The sequence below is a fragment of the Zootermopsis nevadensis genome, unplaced genomic scaffold (genome assembly GCF_977971745.1).
Source record: "Zootermopsis nevadensis isolate Lab colony 2312 unplaced genomic scaffold, Znev_1.0 Znev_ptg000020l, whole genome shotgun sequence".
In the NCBI taxonomy this organism is placed as follows: Eukaryota; Metazoa; Arthropoda; class Insecta; order Blattodea; family Termopsidae; genus Zootermopsis; species Zootermopsis nevadensis.
This window is the reverse complement of record NW_028259152.1, coordinates 10,092,596-10,108,937: the sequence shown is the minus strand read 5'-3', so window position 1 is coordinate 10,108,937 and position 16,342 is coordinate 10,092,596. Positions and strand designations below refer to the sequence as shown.

General features: G+C 40.0%; 1 protein-coding gene across 2 annotated transcripts in view; it reads right to left on the bottom strand.

The window, feature by feature from the left end:
* The window catches only part of ds (dachsous cadherin-related 1), a 430,815-nt gene that overhangs the window by 110,727 nt on the left and 303,746 nt on the right, over positions 1 to 16,342 (bottom strand). For both annotated transcript variants that reach the window (XM_087351708.1, XM_087351709.1), the window contains exon 3: positions 4,153 to 4,333. In XM_087351708.1, coding sequence (XP_087207834.1) covers positions 4,153 to 4,333 — 181 coding nt within the window. The remainder of the gene's footprint in view (positions 1 to 4,152; positions 4,334 to 16,342) is intronic.

The window sequence follows — 16,342 nt, the reverse complement described above, 5'->3', positions numbered from 1 at the left end:
TCAACTCATTCTGAATATCACTAGATGGCAGACTCTGCGAGCCTTCGAGTCATTCTAGAAGCGGTGGCCGAAAGAAAGACACCTGTAGCCGGTAACCATAAAAAATAAAGATCGATGTGATTTGTACTAAATCAGTTCAATTGCGCCGAAACCTACACAAACTATTCATCTGTTTCACTGATATGCATATAAATAGTATCCGGTGTGTGGTTACTTTCTTATACAGATTTTATTTATTTAGTGTTCTGTCTGACGACAGGTCCACATGAACAGGATCCTTCCATCCTTTTCTCGGACTGGGACCTGTTCGTATACGTTCTTGGCAGATGATCCAGAAGTGGTTTGCCATTGCCTTCTTCTGTGTGTGAATGGAGTAATTGTTGGGATGCCACGGAGAAACCGGGGAAGCCCCCGGAGGAAAACTCCGTGTTGCCTAGACCACGGCCTTGCCCAACACAAGTTATAAATTCGGGCACCGCCGGGAATCGAACATGAGACCCCAGGATTACAAGGCCAGCGTTCTAACCGTTAGACCACCGTGGTACCTTATAGAGTATCAAATCAAACTAAAATGTTTCGTAAATTTTCCACTAGTCCAATCCGTGCTACATGTCACGCAAAACGAACCAGCTACGCAGAGACCAAGCGCCAAATTTAACATACATCGAACTAACTAATTAGCCCTATGAACTTCCTGCGCAGTCGATAGACATTCATCTCCTCAAATAAATGCTCCCTTTTCGTACCGCAATATTTCACGTGTTCACAAATACGGCCTCTGGATTCTTATTTTAACACAGTTCTCTCGATTTTCATTGTTACAACCCAGTTTCGGAAATCATTTCAATATCACATCCATGAGTAGATCACCAACGCTGTTTGTTCCCTGCGAAGTTGTCATGGAAACATGATAGACTACCAGCTGGACAAGAAGTGGACCTTTCAAAAGGACAAATGAATGTGGTCCATGTCCTTCATACCCTCATTTCTTTAAATAAATCGTAGTCTTATCGTCTCAACCTCGCCTAGGCATCCCGTTTGACTTCTTCCCTTCACGCCATCCCACCTTCCCCACGCGTGCTACATGCATCGCCCGTCTAAGGCTCCTAACATAAAGATAAAACGAAAAAACGACCCGATTCTGAATTTAAATACATAAAATACGAAAATATGTTTCTTATCCATAGCATATGCTCGTATTACCACAGGCCTAATAGCACTTTTGCCACTAGCACACTAAAATAAGGCTAATTTAATATATTCCTCGTTTTAATATGATTTATTGAAAAACTTCGTGACCGATAGAACAGCTTCCGACTATATTACTGTCTTTCAAGAGGCGAAATACTTTATGGACCACGAAATCCTAACCAGTCACAGTTTTAATAATTTTATTACTAGAATGTCAGAACACTGCACTTGGGAACTGGAAATGTCTTTGAAATCTGTTCACACACAATGACCTATGTAGTGTATACATTCTGAAAATAATTGTTTCTGTTTCAAATATAACTTTAAACACCTATTCGATTGAAACAAACAGCCTGAGCAGATCGGCCAGTGACGAGAACACGCACGAAAACATCGCAGTAAACACCAACCGTTACCGCTACCTAAACTGTTAACCGAAGGGACTTGAACACTGGCACCCCGCCGTTAAGTTCCTTAAATTATATGTAGTAGCATTCAATGACGTGCTTCAATATTTGAAATTAAAAACTTGCACTGTAATGTGAATCGTCTCGTTCTTAGCACGGGTGGAAAATCAGGTAATTTCCTACGCACAAAAGTAAAGAACATACAATGGCCGGTTCAGAATAAAGTTCCGAAGACGATATTTCTTCGTAAAAGAGACGACACACCAAAGTAGTGGAAAAAAAAATTATATAAAATGGAGCTTCATAGTCTGTGTTAATCCAGCAGCAAAGCCATTAATTTAGTACAAAATATCCATCGTAAACCCTTACCAACAGTTCTCATTTTGATACATCGGCGTAGAAAACAAAATAGATCTTAAAGAAATATGTAAGAAGAATGCTAATTAAACTGGCATTGATTATGGCCCAATAAGTAATAAACCAAGAACAGCTTATAATCCATTTATGGATCATATAAGAATGTTTATCAACAAAACAATTGTCTGGTAGGTTGGTTAATGATCCAGTTTAATATTGTGTGGCAGATAAATCGTTACAAGAGCCGATTTCTGGGCATATACTGTTAGAAAAACCTAAACAAACGAATCACTGAAAGATATCGTATGACTGATGAAGATGATAATCAGTAGTTAATATTACGCGTTCTTTGCATGAAGTGCATAGGAAGAACGCATTATGGGCTAGTCGTGTCTGTCCAGTTAAACCTACTAAATAACTACTGGGCGGAATGGGATGACTTTTGCTGTGGAGGTTGTGCCATTCTGCACGACCTCAAAAACGAACATTTGATTATCCTACGGACGGACGAGGTAAGTCGTAGTGATAACCTCGTGTGCCACCTACTTTAACATTGTTATTCTGCATTTTGGCACACATTTATAGGTTCCAAATTATTCTCTAAATAAACAGCGAACATTGCTCTACTTCTATGGAGGCCGTTTTTCAGAGGATTAAAGTGGCTGCTTGGATGCTGAAGCACCAAGATTTTACTACCGACAAGGGCAGATATATTGCTTTTGGTTAACATACAGACCCCTGTCAAGTAGGTACAGAGGGCTCTCCACGGGGTTAAGCTGCTGGAGCGCTAAGCATTTTCTAGTGATGAAATTAAAATAACATGAATCTGCCTACACTTTTCCATATGTCTTAATGGTGTAGGATTTAAACACAGGAACAATTTCACCTTCGGTTTATTTCACCCATTACTGATAGCGGTCAAATAAAAATATGCAGTTTGTTACTGATAAGAAAAATATTTCACTTTGGCAGTGCGGACCCACAAGGAGGTCAAATGACAGTTATTCTGTGACTAGAAATTCATCAGCTGGAACGTATTTATTAAGACGTTACATTATGCAGAGTTAAAGGCTTATATTTTTATAAGGTTCATATGTTACCCCAATAACCTTGATCCACACTACCAAGGTCACAACTTTTATCCGGACAAAAAGGCAATGCTTTTTTTAGAGCAGACCTACACATACCAAATTTTAACTGAAATCTCTTTTATGCGAAGCTTATACCGATCATGCAAAAATTTTAACGGACAGAGAGACGATCAGCGTCCTAAGTCCCAGTAATCGTCGACTTCGTTCTGTTACGATCTCGAAATAGCGACTAGAAACACTGCTTATTTATAAGGTACCCAGAGCACGCAGTGTTTTCACATACTCCACAGTTCCTTCAGTCAAATGTTAGATGTTGCGTCAAAACATGCCATAATCACTTCCAAATCGTTTTCAGTTCATCATTAAATCATTAGACAGTGTTTGAACTAACCAGCTCCAGAAGCGCCACTGAATAACTCAATACTTAATTTCCGTTGACCCGAATCAAAGACGAGAAAAAATCTGGAAATACAACGTGTATTACAAAATATCCCGCGAGATGGTATTCTGCAGTAGAGCAATGACTGTCTGTCAGGCGGGTTGTGAGTAGCTTGGGACTGATGCGGCCGACTGACTGGATTCCTCACCTGACATCTGCCTGATTTATGAATCAAACTGTGTGAGCGACAGATTCCACGATCTCCCTTGTTCCTTCTTCTCTTTCTCGCATTCGCTTCTTCTCTCTCAGCTATCTCCAACTGCGTTCAACTCGTCCTTCCTACCGTTCACCCGCAATGTTTCATTTCATTTACGTATCACCCCAATACGAACACAATAAAAGAGACGTTCTGTCGCGTTCCATCACTTGCAACTAATTTCTGATTCTGACATATTGTTGAAATCTATCGTAAAGAGCATTTTCTTACAGTAACTGAAAACTTAATTCATACACAAAAGAATAAAATGTTCCCAGGCAATGCTCGTTCGCCTTTCTGCACAGAATAGAATAAGCATTTAGAACTTGTTTGAAGCCGAAGCTCGTCTAAATGATATCTGCGATTTCGGTCTGTACTCTACCGGGTGATACACAAGTCCCCGTACAAAAACTAGTAATGTAGTTCAAATGTGAGCCACGTGTGTTTGAGAAGAGACCGTAATTTACTGACCTCTGTCCGTTGCTATGACAGGAAACTCATACATGTTGCGGGTTTCGAAGTCCAACTCCCCTGCAATACAGACTTCGCCACTACCAGAGCGAACCTCGAAATCACGCACTTTGCCGAAACTGTCGCCCAGAGTGTAATTGACCATGGCGTTGATCCCACAGTCCGGATCAGTCGCCGAAACCTGGAAAAGGGAAAATGTCACATTTAAAATCAACAGTCACTTACTGCAAATAGCACACTGCATGACTAATGTTACGCATCTGGTAACGTTATTACCATTACCACGGAGACTTCGGTTGACTTCCTAGGTAAACGTTCTTGTGTAAGTAACTCATGCTATCCTGGTGATGGAGACGGAGATGTCCCTAAAACGTCGAATTTTAATCAACTGACACAGCTGATAGCCCGAGACTGTTCTGTTAAACACAGGATACTCTTGAAATCAAAAACTTCGCCAAAGTTTGATGCCGCTAATGCGAAACTCCGCCACAAGATACGATCAATGTTGTTCCAGCCACCTGTCATCTACAAAATCTATCCCTCTAACATGTATCTTCTCTGTCTTTCAAGTGGAAAATTTCCATTAAATATCCCGAAAAAAATTCTGTACGTACTAGCCAAACCCAACGTAATATTCAAGTGATGTGCACACAATTCCTCGTTATGTAATCTCCTATATTCCACAGTTATTTCGTCCTAATATCTAAATAGTTTCTGGAACAAAAGTATTTCAGACACTCTTAATTTAAGCCCTTCCCGCAAAGAAACGAGACCTTGTCTTTTCATCATACTACCAAAATTACAAATATTATATCGCGAGCCTTTGCACTCTAGAAATCGCAGTACGTGGTGTCAGCATTTATTCAAGCAAATTCTACAGAATTCCAGATCGTATTTTCCCTAATTGCATCGTTAACTAATTTATATTTGTTACTGGCTGTGGTTTTAATTAAACCTACAGGCCTCCTGGGTGATACCAGCATGAGCGGTTTCGTGTGGAACGACATAAATTATTTTTCTTTTTGTGAATTTGCTAAGGCCTGAATTCCGCATTCACACTCTTTGTTTTATTTACTTTTAAATCACAGATAACTTGGTTTGGATATTGAAATTACTATAAGGCGAACTTTTGTTGAATACGACTGTCTTACTTTTCGTGTGGAACAAACTTACAGACCTCCGTCAATAAATGATCCGTCTACAATGAAAGCAAACAGAAATCTACAATACTCCTAAGAATTGGTTTCTGGGAAAGGAATCCTACAGTGTGGAAAATCGTTCTTGGTTTAATTCCGAAAATGCTTGAAAACAAACCACAGAAAGCAGAATGGAAAAAAATAAGAATAACGAAAGTCACTTGCAAGTTACATCATATTTGTTTCATGGCGTTTCTTATGACAGATGTAAAAATATATAAAAACGACATTCCTGTGGATCATCCTACATCGTCCATGAAGATCACAAGCAAAGGCTTTGTCTAATGGGGTTTACACAGATGATCGTAAAATATCAACACATAATAGCGGACTGTTTGGGGGGGGGGGGCCTGGCAAAGAATAAAATTAATTGCAAAACGTTGAGAAATCATAAATCATGTTACTTTGTGTCTATTAAATATTCATCATCTATAGAAGAAAGATGCAAACACAAATGTTCGGACGCGTTTGCAACTAAAATTATTAGCCTCTCCAGTCTGATCATCTACGAACATGTAACTACAGGATCACGGAACGAACTTCCATGAAGTTATGCCGAAATATGTTCACATATTTTAACAGTAGTCAAATCGGTCAAAAGTAACGAGCAATTTACCCGAAGTGACTGAATGGGGCAGCCGTGGAAATTTATGAGGTTCCCGAACAATCATCCGCAATTACAAAACCAAGTCAGATGGACACCAGGCAGCTACCTGACACTAACGTCGTTGACCTGTGACAATTCTCACTTAAAATACGAAATTCGGCGACTGATTCTATTCAAAGTAAAACACCATCCTACGTCAACCATAAAACCTCACTGATAGTAACTCTATATCCCACCAGCTTCAACAACCACTAAATCTTCATTTCGTACTTACGAATTTAAAATAAATGTTCCTGTAAACAGCATTTTCCAGTTGATGATTCCAATGGAAAAGATGTGTTTTCTTTGCGGTACGGACTGAATTCTGAAATGTTATTTGGACGAGCTTCGGCTTTGAAGGATTACCAATAGCATGTACATACTGAAATGTGCCGTGAAATACCGAATCAAGTTTCAGTTTGCCGCCGCGTGGTGGAGCTTAAGAAACACCGATCCAGTGTAAGAAGTGCTGTTTGAGGCTGAACTCCCTCAGCCTGTCGTACAATGAATTGCTGTGCAGTCAAGCTCTTCACTAATATGGGCACAGCGATGCGACTCAAGGGTCAAGTGACTCTCTTATCGACCTCTCTAATTAGGCACGGCCCTGATGTGTCGCATTCCACGGATGCGTCTCTCACAGGCGAACTCTATTGTCTACGAGATTCTCAACCGGTGTGCCGCGACACTTCACATTCAATAGTAATTGACTTAATGTGGTAAGAACCGTGTGAGGTAGTGTTCCGCCCTGTTCTGCCTCCTCATCGACCTCTGCTGTGTTTCTTTATTAGATTGCTACAGCCAATATCAGAGCCGGGGAGAGGGGTATGACAACTATCTCGTGCACAACGTCTAATATCAATAAATTCCCAACTCTGCGGAATGTACTTACAGAAAACGCGAGTGGAGCCGAAAGTCTGCAAGCGTTCTTCAAATTTAATTGCTGCTGAATTCCGAGTTACGGAGGTTTCAACTTATATCGGCCCCCACATTTTTTTCTGTCAAAACTGTGTCCGTGTAGAAATGTTCACAGAATTGTTGAAATTTCTGGTTCTCACGGCGGCCAGCATGAAAGTTAATGTCTTAAAGACTGTTGTTCCGTGTAGTCTGACAGAATCTGAACCGACGTTTCAAAGGTGCTTGCTGCATTCATCGTCATTACCTGATAATATATGTAGCAAGAAATATCTGAAACGTCAGAAAACTTCTACCACTACATCACGCAACATCCTAGAAGCCAGTCAGTCACCTTCGATTAACAACACTTTATCGAACATCACGGTGCAATGCTCGTCATTCCTACTCCATATTCAGTTCCGAATTCAAATCTCATGTCGGCGACCGGGGATATTTTCCGTGATTTTCTTCAATGCCCACGGGATGGGCCGGGATAGTACCTGAAATTAGGTCACGACAGCTCCCTTTACGTCATCTCATGTTCATCAATCTCGCTAAACAAACCATAAATAAATGGTTACCAACTCTGCATCGCCAGTATATTGTAGATGTTTGTTTCATGCTTTATTGATAATCTCAAATCCTGATACAAGACAAGTTATTCGGACCGCTGGGCGGGTTCGTTGTTTCGGGGTCACGTTTCTTGCTGCACAGCACACCCACACCCATCCAACCCGCGTCGGGTTATGTTGTTCCCTCCTTTCTCCGGTTCGTCTGTCTCGTCGGTACTTGTATTATTTATATTTCTCTGTCTCCCATTCAAATTTCTTTAATCTTTCACTTCTTTTCTTGTGTCTTCCACCATTTACCATGAGGCGAGATGAAGTTTCGTATTCAGACGTAACAAATTACTTGTTGGCTTTCCTCTTCCTTCGGGATTTGTATACTTCATTTGTTGTATGCAGAAACAGATCGTTGTGAGAGTACTGGAACTTCATACACTCCGCCATTCACGTATCGCTGCTTCTGCAACCACCAGAAAAAGCGAAAAGTCGGCTTCCGGAATGCTGATAGTAGATTCTTTATACACTTCTTGCGTCATTTTTGAAGAAGATATGATAAAATGTTCCCGTCTTCCACTTGTAATGACCTTTGGACGTACTGTCAGATTTTCATGCCAATGTAGTAAACCCAGCTTCTGTTTTTCAATTCCCTACTTCTCAGTAAGACCAGCGTCGTGACTGAGCAACTTCTGGAACTGGAGCGATGCTACGAACGGACCAGCGTAGGATCTCACATTGTTTGCTGCCAGGGGTTCGTAATTTAGGTTCTAAAAAAATACTGTTTAGAATATAGAACAACATTGCGGCAGCCGATACTTGTATTCATTTTTTGGTATTAAGATGGCTATAAACCCGTTACAGTTATGTTTGCTAAAGACATACACACAAATTCTGTCTGAAATATTTCTTACACGATAAAAATTACAAACATGGCTAGTGTGCGAAACTTAGAAGATGAAGTTATAGACGAACAATACCAGCCATCTTACATATAAATATGTAAATTTTTGGACCCTGATATCAAAACAAATTCATACCTGCGGTAAAACAATGATACAACCTCACCCCATAAACCGGAGTATTTTTTTGAAAAGCTGATAGTTCTCACAGGTAGTCAAGAAATTCCATTCCTTTTATTTAAGTTGGAGGTTCATTAACCTGCCTGCTCAGAAGAGACCAGCATTGGACCATATCTTAAAACCAGACAGATGCAGTCCTAATAATCGTTTTCTACTATCACATTAACAGTGTTCTCGCGTCTGCGCCTAGGTCTGCCAAGGGGTGTCCACCCTTCAGGTTTTCCGGCCTAAATGATATCTCCATGCATGCTGCAGTTTTTTTAAGTCCAAGAGGACTTTCTTTTCCATAATTTTCAGCCCAAAATATTAAAATATAATTTGAGTCCTTTTGTCATCTTGGCAAAAGATAATTTGAAGGTGTAAGCTACAGGCCTACAAATCATGCAATTTTCATACATTTTTTTTCAAATTGCGCTTATCATTAGTACGTAATTAAAATTTCGGTTTCGCACTTAACCGACTAAAACTTCCCTTCGCTCAATGACGCAGCCGATGAAATTATAAAATTTGATCCTGAACTTTTTTAGAAGTTTACAAGACAGCGGTGCATTCGTGTGCTCTCGGAAGTCAGCCTCTCCTGCATATTTGTAAATCTACATCCCACTTATTCCTTAAGAAAAAATGTGTCTCCCGCCCACCTTTGGTGTAATAGCGCGTTCAGATTTTAACGTTCAAACCGCCTATTTCCTACTTTTCATTTCTCTTCACCACAAAGTCACGAGGAAATTTAAAATCCGTTTAGTTAGATTTAGAGATTATACAGCAAGCCATGCAGAACGCGAATATTTTATTAAAAAACGATATAGCCATGGTGGGAAATCTGTTCGCTTTCTTTTGCATTATGTTTCAGACTTCAATAGTAATGCTTCTAGTGCTTCGAAATTTGTTGACGTAATCAGGTCGGCGAAGATTTTGATTTAGCTTTCTTAGTTGTCTCGCCATGGAATGTTATAGATGGTTACAAACTTATGGAAGAAATGTATTGTCTCCACCTTCAGGGTGACATGATGTAACTAAATACAAGACTGCACAATGTCGCATCCCGGAAAAGCACAATCGATTCTTTTATTAGGCCTACTTCTTCACTGGCAACGAGTGTACTTCCCACTTCAATTCTATCTGCACCCAGCATCTCCTTTCTGTACCACGCAGGCTAAGATCAGCGTTAATAGCAACAGTGTTGCAGTTTGTATGTAGATGCCCCCCCCCCCGACCCAATATCTCTTATTTGTGACCCTAATATCAATATATCAACATGGCTGGAACCGATGTTTTCACAACGGGGGGTACCACTTGGTATTCTTCATTCATCAAACGCCACCCTTCAAGATACGTGAACTATAATAAAGAATAGTTTTAAACTCGGTGTCTGTATCCTAGACTATTTTAGCCCGAAAGACCGTTTGTTCAACAGTTATTTCTATCAACTTACATAATAGTATTTACTTCATCGCTCATAGGACTATAACCATGTATTTCCTCACCTAGAAGCCAAATATTAGACCATAATTCTCAGGGACAGGTCAGTGAGGTTGAAGACTACAGCCACCACGTGCAGATCGGATATTGTGTTCATCCAGTCTCGTGTCCAACTGGACCCAGGGGGGGTTTATCGTTCCAAAGGGATAAAGATGGCGGGGCATGAGGCTAAACACTCACTCAAACATCTTCATGGCTTAATGCGTTATGAAGCAGAAAGACGACGTTACGCCTTAGCCATTATGACATGTTATCCTCTCTGAATGGCGGGGCTGTGACTTGCCAGGTTTACGGAGTTTCCTCCAACTCGGACATGTCAAAGAAATGTAATGTAAATAAGTGCTGTGACCCATCGTATTGGCCTAAGTGATCATAAACTGATAGTTTTAAGATTTGATTCGAATGCGTTGAAGGTAATAATCACAATTTATAACAATTCTTCTACATAAAAGTTACTTAGCTCGTTTTACCCCAAGTTCCCTTCCAAATAAAAGTGTGTGTGCATTTACAACACTTTATAAAATCTAAGCACTGTCTACTTCCTTACTTTTGTATGATCTAAAAACTTTCTCGGCGAACCGAATTAATAAAATGCTCTCGGACCATCATCCGTGTCAAATGATTAAAACTCGCCTACGTTTCACGGACCATCTTTGTCGACATCATCAGGGAGTCACATCAGACGTCCTGTTGATGGGGACAGATAAGAGATGAGTAGGCCTACTGTAAATTAGATAAAATTATACAATGTAAAAATTCATAATTTTTAAGCCACTCAGAATAATAAAGTCAAAACAAATTAGACAAGCGGTACATGGCGGAGATACGAAATGCATACAAAATTTTGGTGGGGAAATCTAAAGGAAATAGACCACTTGCGAGGCCTAGACTTAAGTTGGAGGAAGTTGCTGCAATGATTCTTAAATGAATGAGGTTTAAGGCGGGATATTTCTTTCCAGACTGAACGACTACCAACTCTGTTCCATGGAGTTTGTCAGATTTCTTTCGGTGCCAAATGAACCGCAAAATGTAAAGATTCTTGTTGAATGGTATTTGAAGACATCTGTGTCCATGCGACACGGTAAAAGTGAGGGACCTGGCGCATCGCTATCCAAATTAATAATCCCCTTGAACCTACCTCAAGCCGACCATACATGTGCGTGTGTGTTCAAGCGCGGAGGCGGGGAGATCCTTTTGTGACGAGGGATTATTCGGAGATCATGAAGGTGATAGTCTTATACAAGCCACTTGTTGAATATTTAAAAGGAAATCGCTCTACGCGGCGCAACTACGCAGAGGACAGCCATCTTCATACTCACCGCCGTGAGAACCTCAATTCCTACATAGTATTTCACTGTTTATTTGTTAGAATAAACTGTTGCAACTGAAGAGTTTGGGTTACACAGTGTATAGTGACGTATGAACAGTGGCTAGAATTACTTGAATCCCAGGATTCTTTAGAAACGCTCTTTTCATAATAAGTATACCGTTTCGAAAGTCCCTCTCCGGAGGTAAAGTGCGGAGGAGTAGGAGCTATACTACCACACCCCTCAAGCGCCTACATGGCGTAAAGTGAGACAGCTTTTGCTTTATATACTATTTCGAATGAAATGTGAAGACTGTATACAAATTTCTGTAAAAGTAAATAATTACATCCGACCACAGTCACCGCGCGAGCTGAAGCGGGCAACTCAAAAAGTGAGATCGTGGGTTTGAGTCCCACTCGAGGCACGGGTACACTTTCGCGTCTTTAGATGTTCTTCGCTCTTACGCCTTATAGACCCGTCTACGTCTGTATGTAGTATTCATTGAGGGGATACTCAACCTGCATGACTGGGAGTTACTACTCCTCCGAGGGTATCTACGTACATAACCTCAGATGACGTTACTTCAATAATTACCAAAAACCTCTCATTGCATCAGTGCAGCGTGAAGAACATCTAGAATATCAGTAAACACCACAAGTTCTTTAACTCCAGAAATACATGTTGTGTTTGAATAAGGCACAGAGTCTAATTCGTAAAGGCTAGCAGAAGAAGGAAAGAATTATATACGATCAAAAATTTGTATATTTTAAAAAATCTTTGAAAATTTATACCGGAGATGTGTAAATAAAAGACTGCGCTCCGAAGGCCGGGAAGTATTTCACCAGTTTGCATATGAAGCAGGCCCCTCTCTGAGACAAGCTGTTCTCTGCAGTCTGCACAGTTATGTACGTACTGCGACTGAATCACCACGTACCTTGATGTCAGCAACCCAGGTCCCGCGATTTGTTCTAAAGAGTATCCTCGTATGCCAGGAATGACCAAAATACCATTCGCGGGTCGAAAGCGGCCGAGGAAACGTAGGCTGTTCAAACTGTTCTCATAGTATTCAGGTGTACTTGCGTCGCTCTAGCATACAGCTAAACCAACCGGCAGCTTAAAAATAAATTTCCTTTACAGTGAATGAAAATATATTTTCCTGCGGCTTGTTGATTTTATATTTTAGTAACAAACTTACAAACTGTGTTGTTTTCGCATTGTGGACTAAATTATCTTTAATGTTTAAAATTACCAAAATAATTGTCATTAGGACGTATTCAACCTTATTGTTCATTATAAAACTGATTCTGTTAATTCTCTGGTATGGCTACAAAGTAGTATTGCGTATGTGTGTAGACCACTCTCATCTGGCTTACAGGACAGGGTCAAATGTTGGTTGTTTGTTTACATAAAAGACATAAAAGTTCTTATAAACTGAGCAACAGTACGAATATCATCATAGGGAGATGTGAAGTAAATGCAAATAATCGCTAACAATAAGGCCTACTACGTTTGAGAGCAATGCAAGAAAGTTCAGACAATAAGGAAATTGAATAAATAAATCGAATGCAGACTGTAAACTAGAAACAAAGCTGACGACTTGAAGAAACTTCCGGTTGAACTGGACAGGATTTATTCAATGACGTGTACAATTACTTCCAGGAATTAAAGATACTCGAGGATATGGGCCTAGAAGCAGTTTCAAGAACCAAATTAACTTGAAAGCATCGGGCTAGAATAAAAATTATTTCACACCCCTGATCCTGTTTTGTCTCTTATTGCTTCTCTTGATCAACCTTCTTCACACACCCAGAGAATACGACATGCCAATAAATTAGCTGAAGCTGGTCCAGCTGAACCTACAGCTACAACAAACGAAAGTTTCTCTGTTTCGAGGTCCACGCCTCGATTACATGTACGGTAAAACCAAAACTTTTAAACTTGATTTCCATTTTTTTTTAATCCTTGCATACAGTGTAGTGTATTTGAATATAAAATTTGCATAACAAATACTGCTTACACTATGTAGGATATTAATGCCAAACGCGTTTATATTTGATTTCCATTTATTATTTTATCTGAGGTACTCAAGTTCAACGCCTTCTGGCCAACAATAAACAGTTATTAGAGATTTGAGGCTACCGCTGGAAAAAGAACGACTTCTCGCTTCTGATGTTCTGAGATAATGAGAGACAGGTCAAAGGTCTCAGTGGGGAATCCACAGCCGGGGAACTGCTCAGCCATTCACAGGTTACGAATGGGGAATCCCCAGCTGGTCGGGTAGTGGGTAGTGTACTAACTTGGTGTTGAAAACACCCCGAGTTCGATACCAACCTTTGCACTGTAGACCCAGGGCAGACAGTAATAAGAAGGTGGCCTCAGCCAACAGCGCCCTACTCATTCAAAGCAAAAAAAATGTGACCTTTGACCATTACGAATGGCCGGAGAGTGCTTCACTGTAACATTCAACCAGAGTACGGGACCGCGTGTAGGTATTCATATGAAGTGCCCACTGATGTTACTCGATTGAAACAAAAACTGAATTGGCTAGACAATGTTTTTTAAAAGTCTCCAATATAAAATTTCGTGAAAATTTGATCAGCCGTTCTCGAGGTATAACGTGCGTACAGACTGGCGGACAAAAGGAAAGAAAGATTCATTCTAAACCTATATTCTAAATAAAGACAGAGGACAATTTCATGCTTCCGCTGTTATAGCCCGAGGAAACAGTTCATCTTACCTACTGAATAGGACAGTAAGAGCTTCAAAGCCGGCCCCACCGTAGTTCGAAGCGAAATTTTCCATGATCCTTTCGGGAACAGAACCATGGTCGTTTAGCTCACAGCTACTCGCTTTACTTACTGCACTATCTTAACGTATAACATTTTCGCATTGTACACGAACTTATATCGATCAACATTCTTGGAACCTTTCAGGAGATCTGATATAATCAAAGTTACGAAATAATAAATATAGGAGAAAATCAAGAGAAGGCATGAAGAAACACGGAAAAGAAGGGAAAAATATGGCGTTCTTGAGTGCCAAGAAGCAACAAAGGCAAATGGAAGCAGACCGAGTTGAAACCAAACATGGATCAGAACTTTATCTTAATGTCATACGTCTATTTTTCCACGAAGGTAATTTACTAAAACTAAAGTCACCAAACCCAATAACAATTCAATACATGTGACAGGCTAAGCAACTAAATGGAATATAAAATACCTCCAATATAAAAAAGAGAACCTCCTAAGGAATAAGAAAAATAAAACGAGATAAGTATTCATCGACCAAAACAACATCACACCTCTGTAAATAGGCCGAACCGGCTTCTTTTAATGGCCCACACGATACAATGAACAACTATCCTCGGGTCTTTCACCACAGTCCACGTAGTTTGCCCTCTCGCCATCCCCAGGCCGGGCCTACGGTTAATTTCATATCACTGAAGTACAAAGAATGCAAGGAAACGTTACACGACGTGAAACCTGTTTATAATGAAATTCCATAAGGCCTGAACACTTCTTCCGCTTGGCACAGATATTCCTAGATACAGGCGGCACAGAATATCTACGATTTTAATCACAGTGCAATAACTGTTACTGACCATCACGCCTGGGCATTGGTTTCTTCTTTACTTCATCTTCGTTTTGCTTTCTGCTTGTTTTCTCGCATCCTTCCTTATTAATTTATCTTTCTATTTCGCCACGATTCCATTTTACGCCATATATTCTCCCTACCGTCCAGTTTAATAATTTTTCAATTATAGACCGAATGTCCCTCCTCATGAAATCTACTGGAAACACAATACGTAATAAAATTATAGGAACCAGTAGTTTTTACGTTAAACTTTTGCGCTTGATATTAACTGGTGCATTACAGAGCTTCTGTGAGAAAAAAAACGTTATCATATTCCTGAATTAAGGTAACACAAAGCGTTACAAGGTAGGTCACTGGCAAAAATAGAGTTAGTGGGTCTGCCTAATTTTGACGGAACATGGCTCTGCCAACAATTCAATAAAATATACAGGAATTATACCGCGTGGGATTATGGAAAGGGGGGGGGGGGAGTTCACATTAAATACAAATATGGCAGGGGGAAAAAGGCACAAATATCAGCTGTGGTAACGAGAACGAAATCGTGTGGTTTGACGAGAATTATGGCGTGCAGAAAATCCGAATAAAACTCAGAACTGGCACAGACTTAAGAGCGGGGTGACTAATATGAATAAAGATCACGTACAAGACGGGCATTTACTCAACGACGGGGGAAGTTATTGGATATCCTGAAGAAAATGTGTCAGATGGCACTGGATTTCTTTAAAAGGCGTATCTCGTGAGTGTGCTACGAAATTGGGGCATTTACCTTTTAAAAAGGAATGAACTGTTCTTAACTGTTGTCATAAAAGAAATAAAATTTCTTCCTCTATAACCATATCTTCTGTCTTCTAGATAAACTTTTTACTGAGAACTGAGATGACTAAAAATATTCTCAAGTAAATTCCTGATTCGTTTCGTTTAAAGCAAACTAAAATACTTATAAATGAAGTGTAACTGCTATTCTGTAGTCGCTGATATTTCAGTCCGAGCTCCTACGAATTTACACATAAAGCACGCATGATAATCAGATCCATAACTATTACAGTGAAATCTCTCTGTCTTCCTTGCTACCTAAGTTCAGGTAATGAAAAGGAATCCCGATGCAGAGAAATCTGAAACTGGTTAAGTGATGTTTATCAATGAGTTCGCAAGAGGTTCATCTTAAATTTGTTCGGATAGCTTACAATGACCAAAGCCGACATATGGCAATAATTGCTACGTATTTATATTGTTATTTGAATTTATTTTTTGTTAGTTTCCAGAATGTTCAATGTTTTCCTTAAATTAAGGAAAGGGAATGATTGGAACAAAGGAAGGAGACTACGAGGTAGGAATGGAAGATGGGAAGTATGGGTGACCCGGAGGGGGTTAGCGAGGAAGGGAGCAGGGAATTTCTTACTTGGACGAAATTAAGTTGGTTTTTTACTCTACA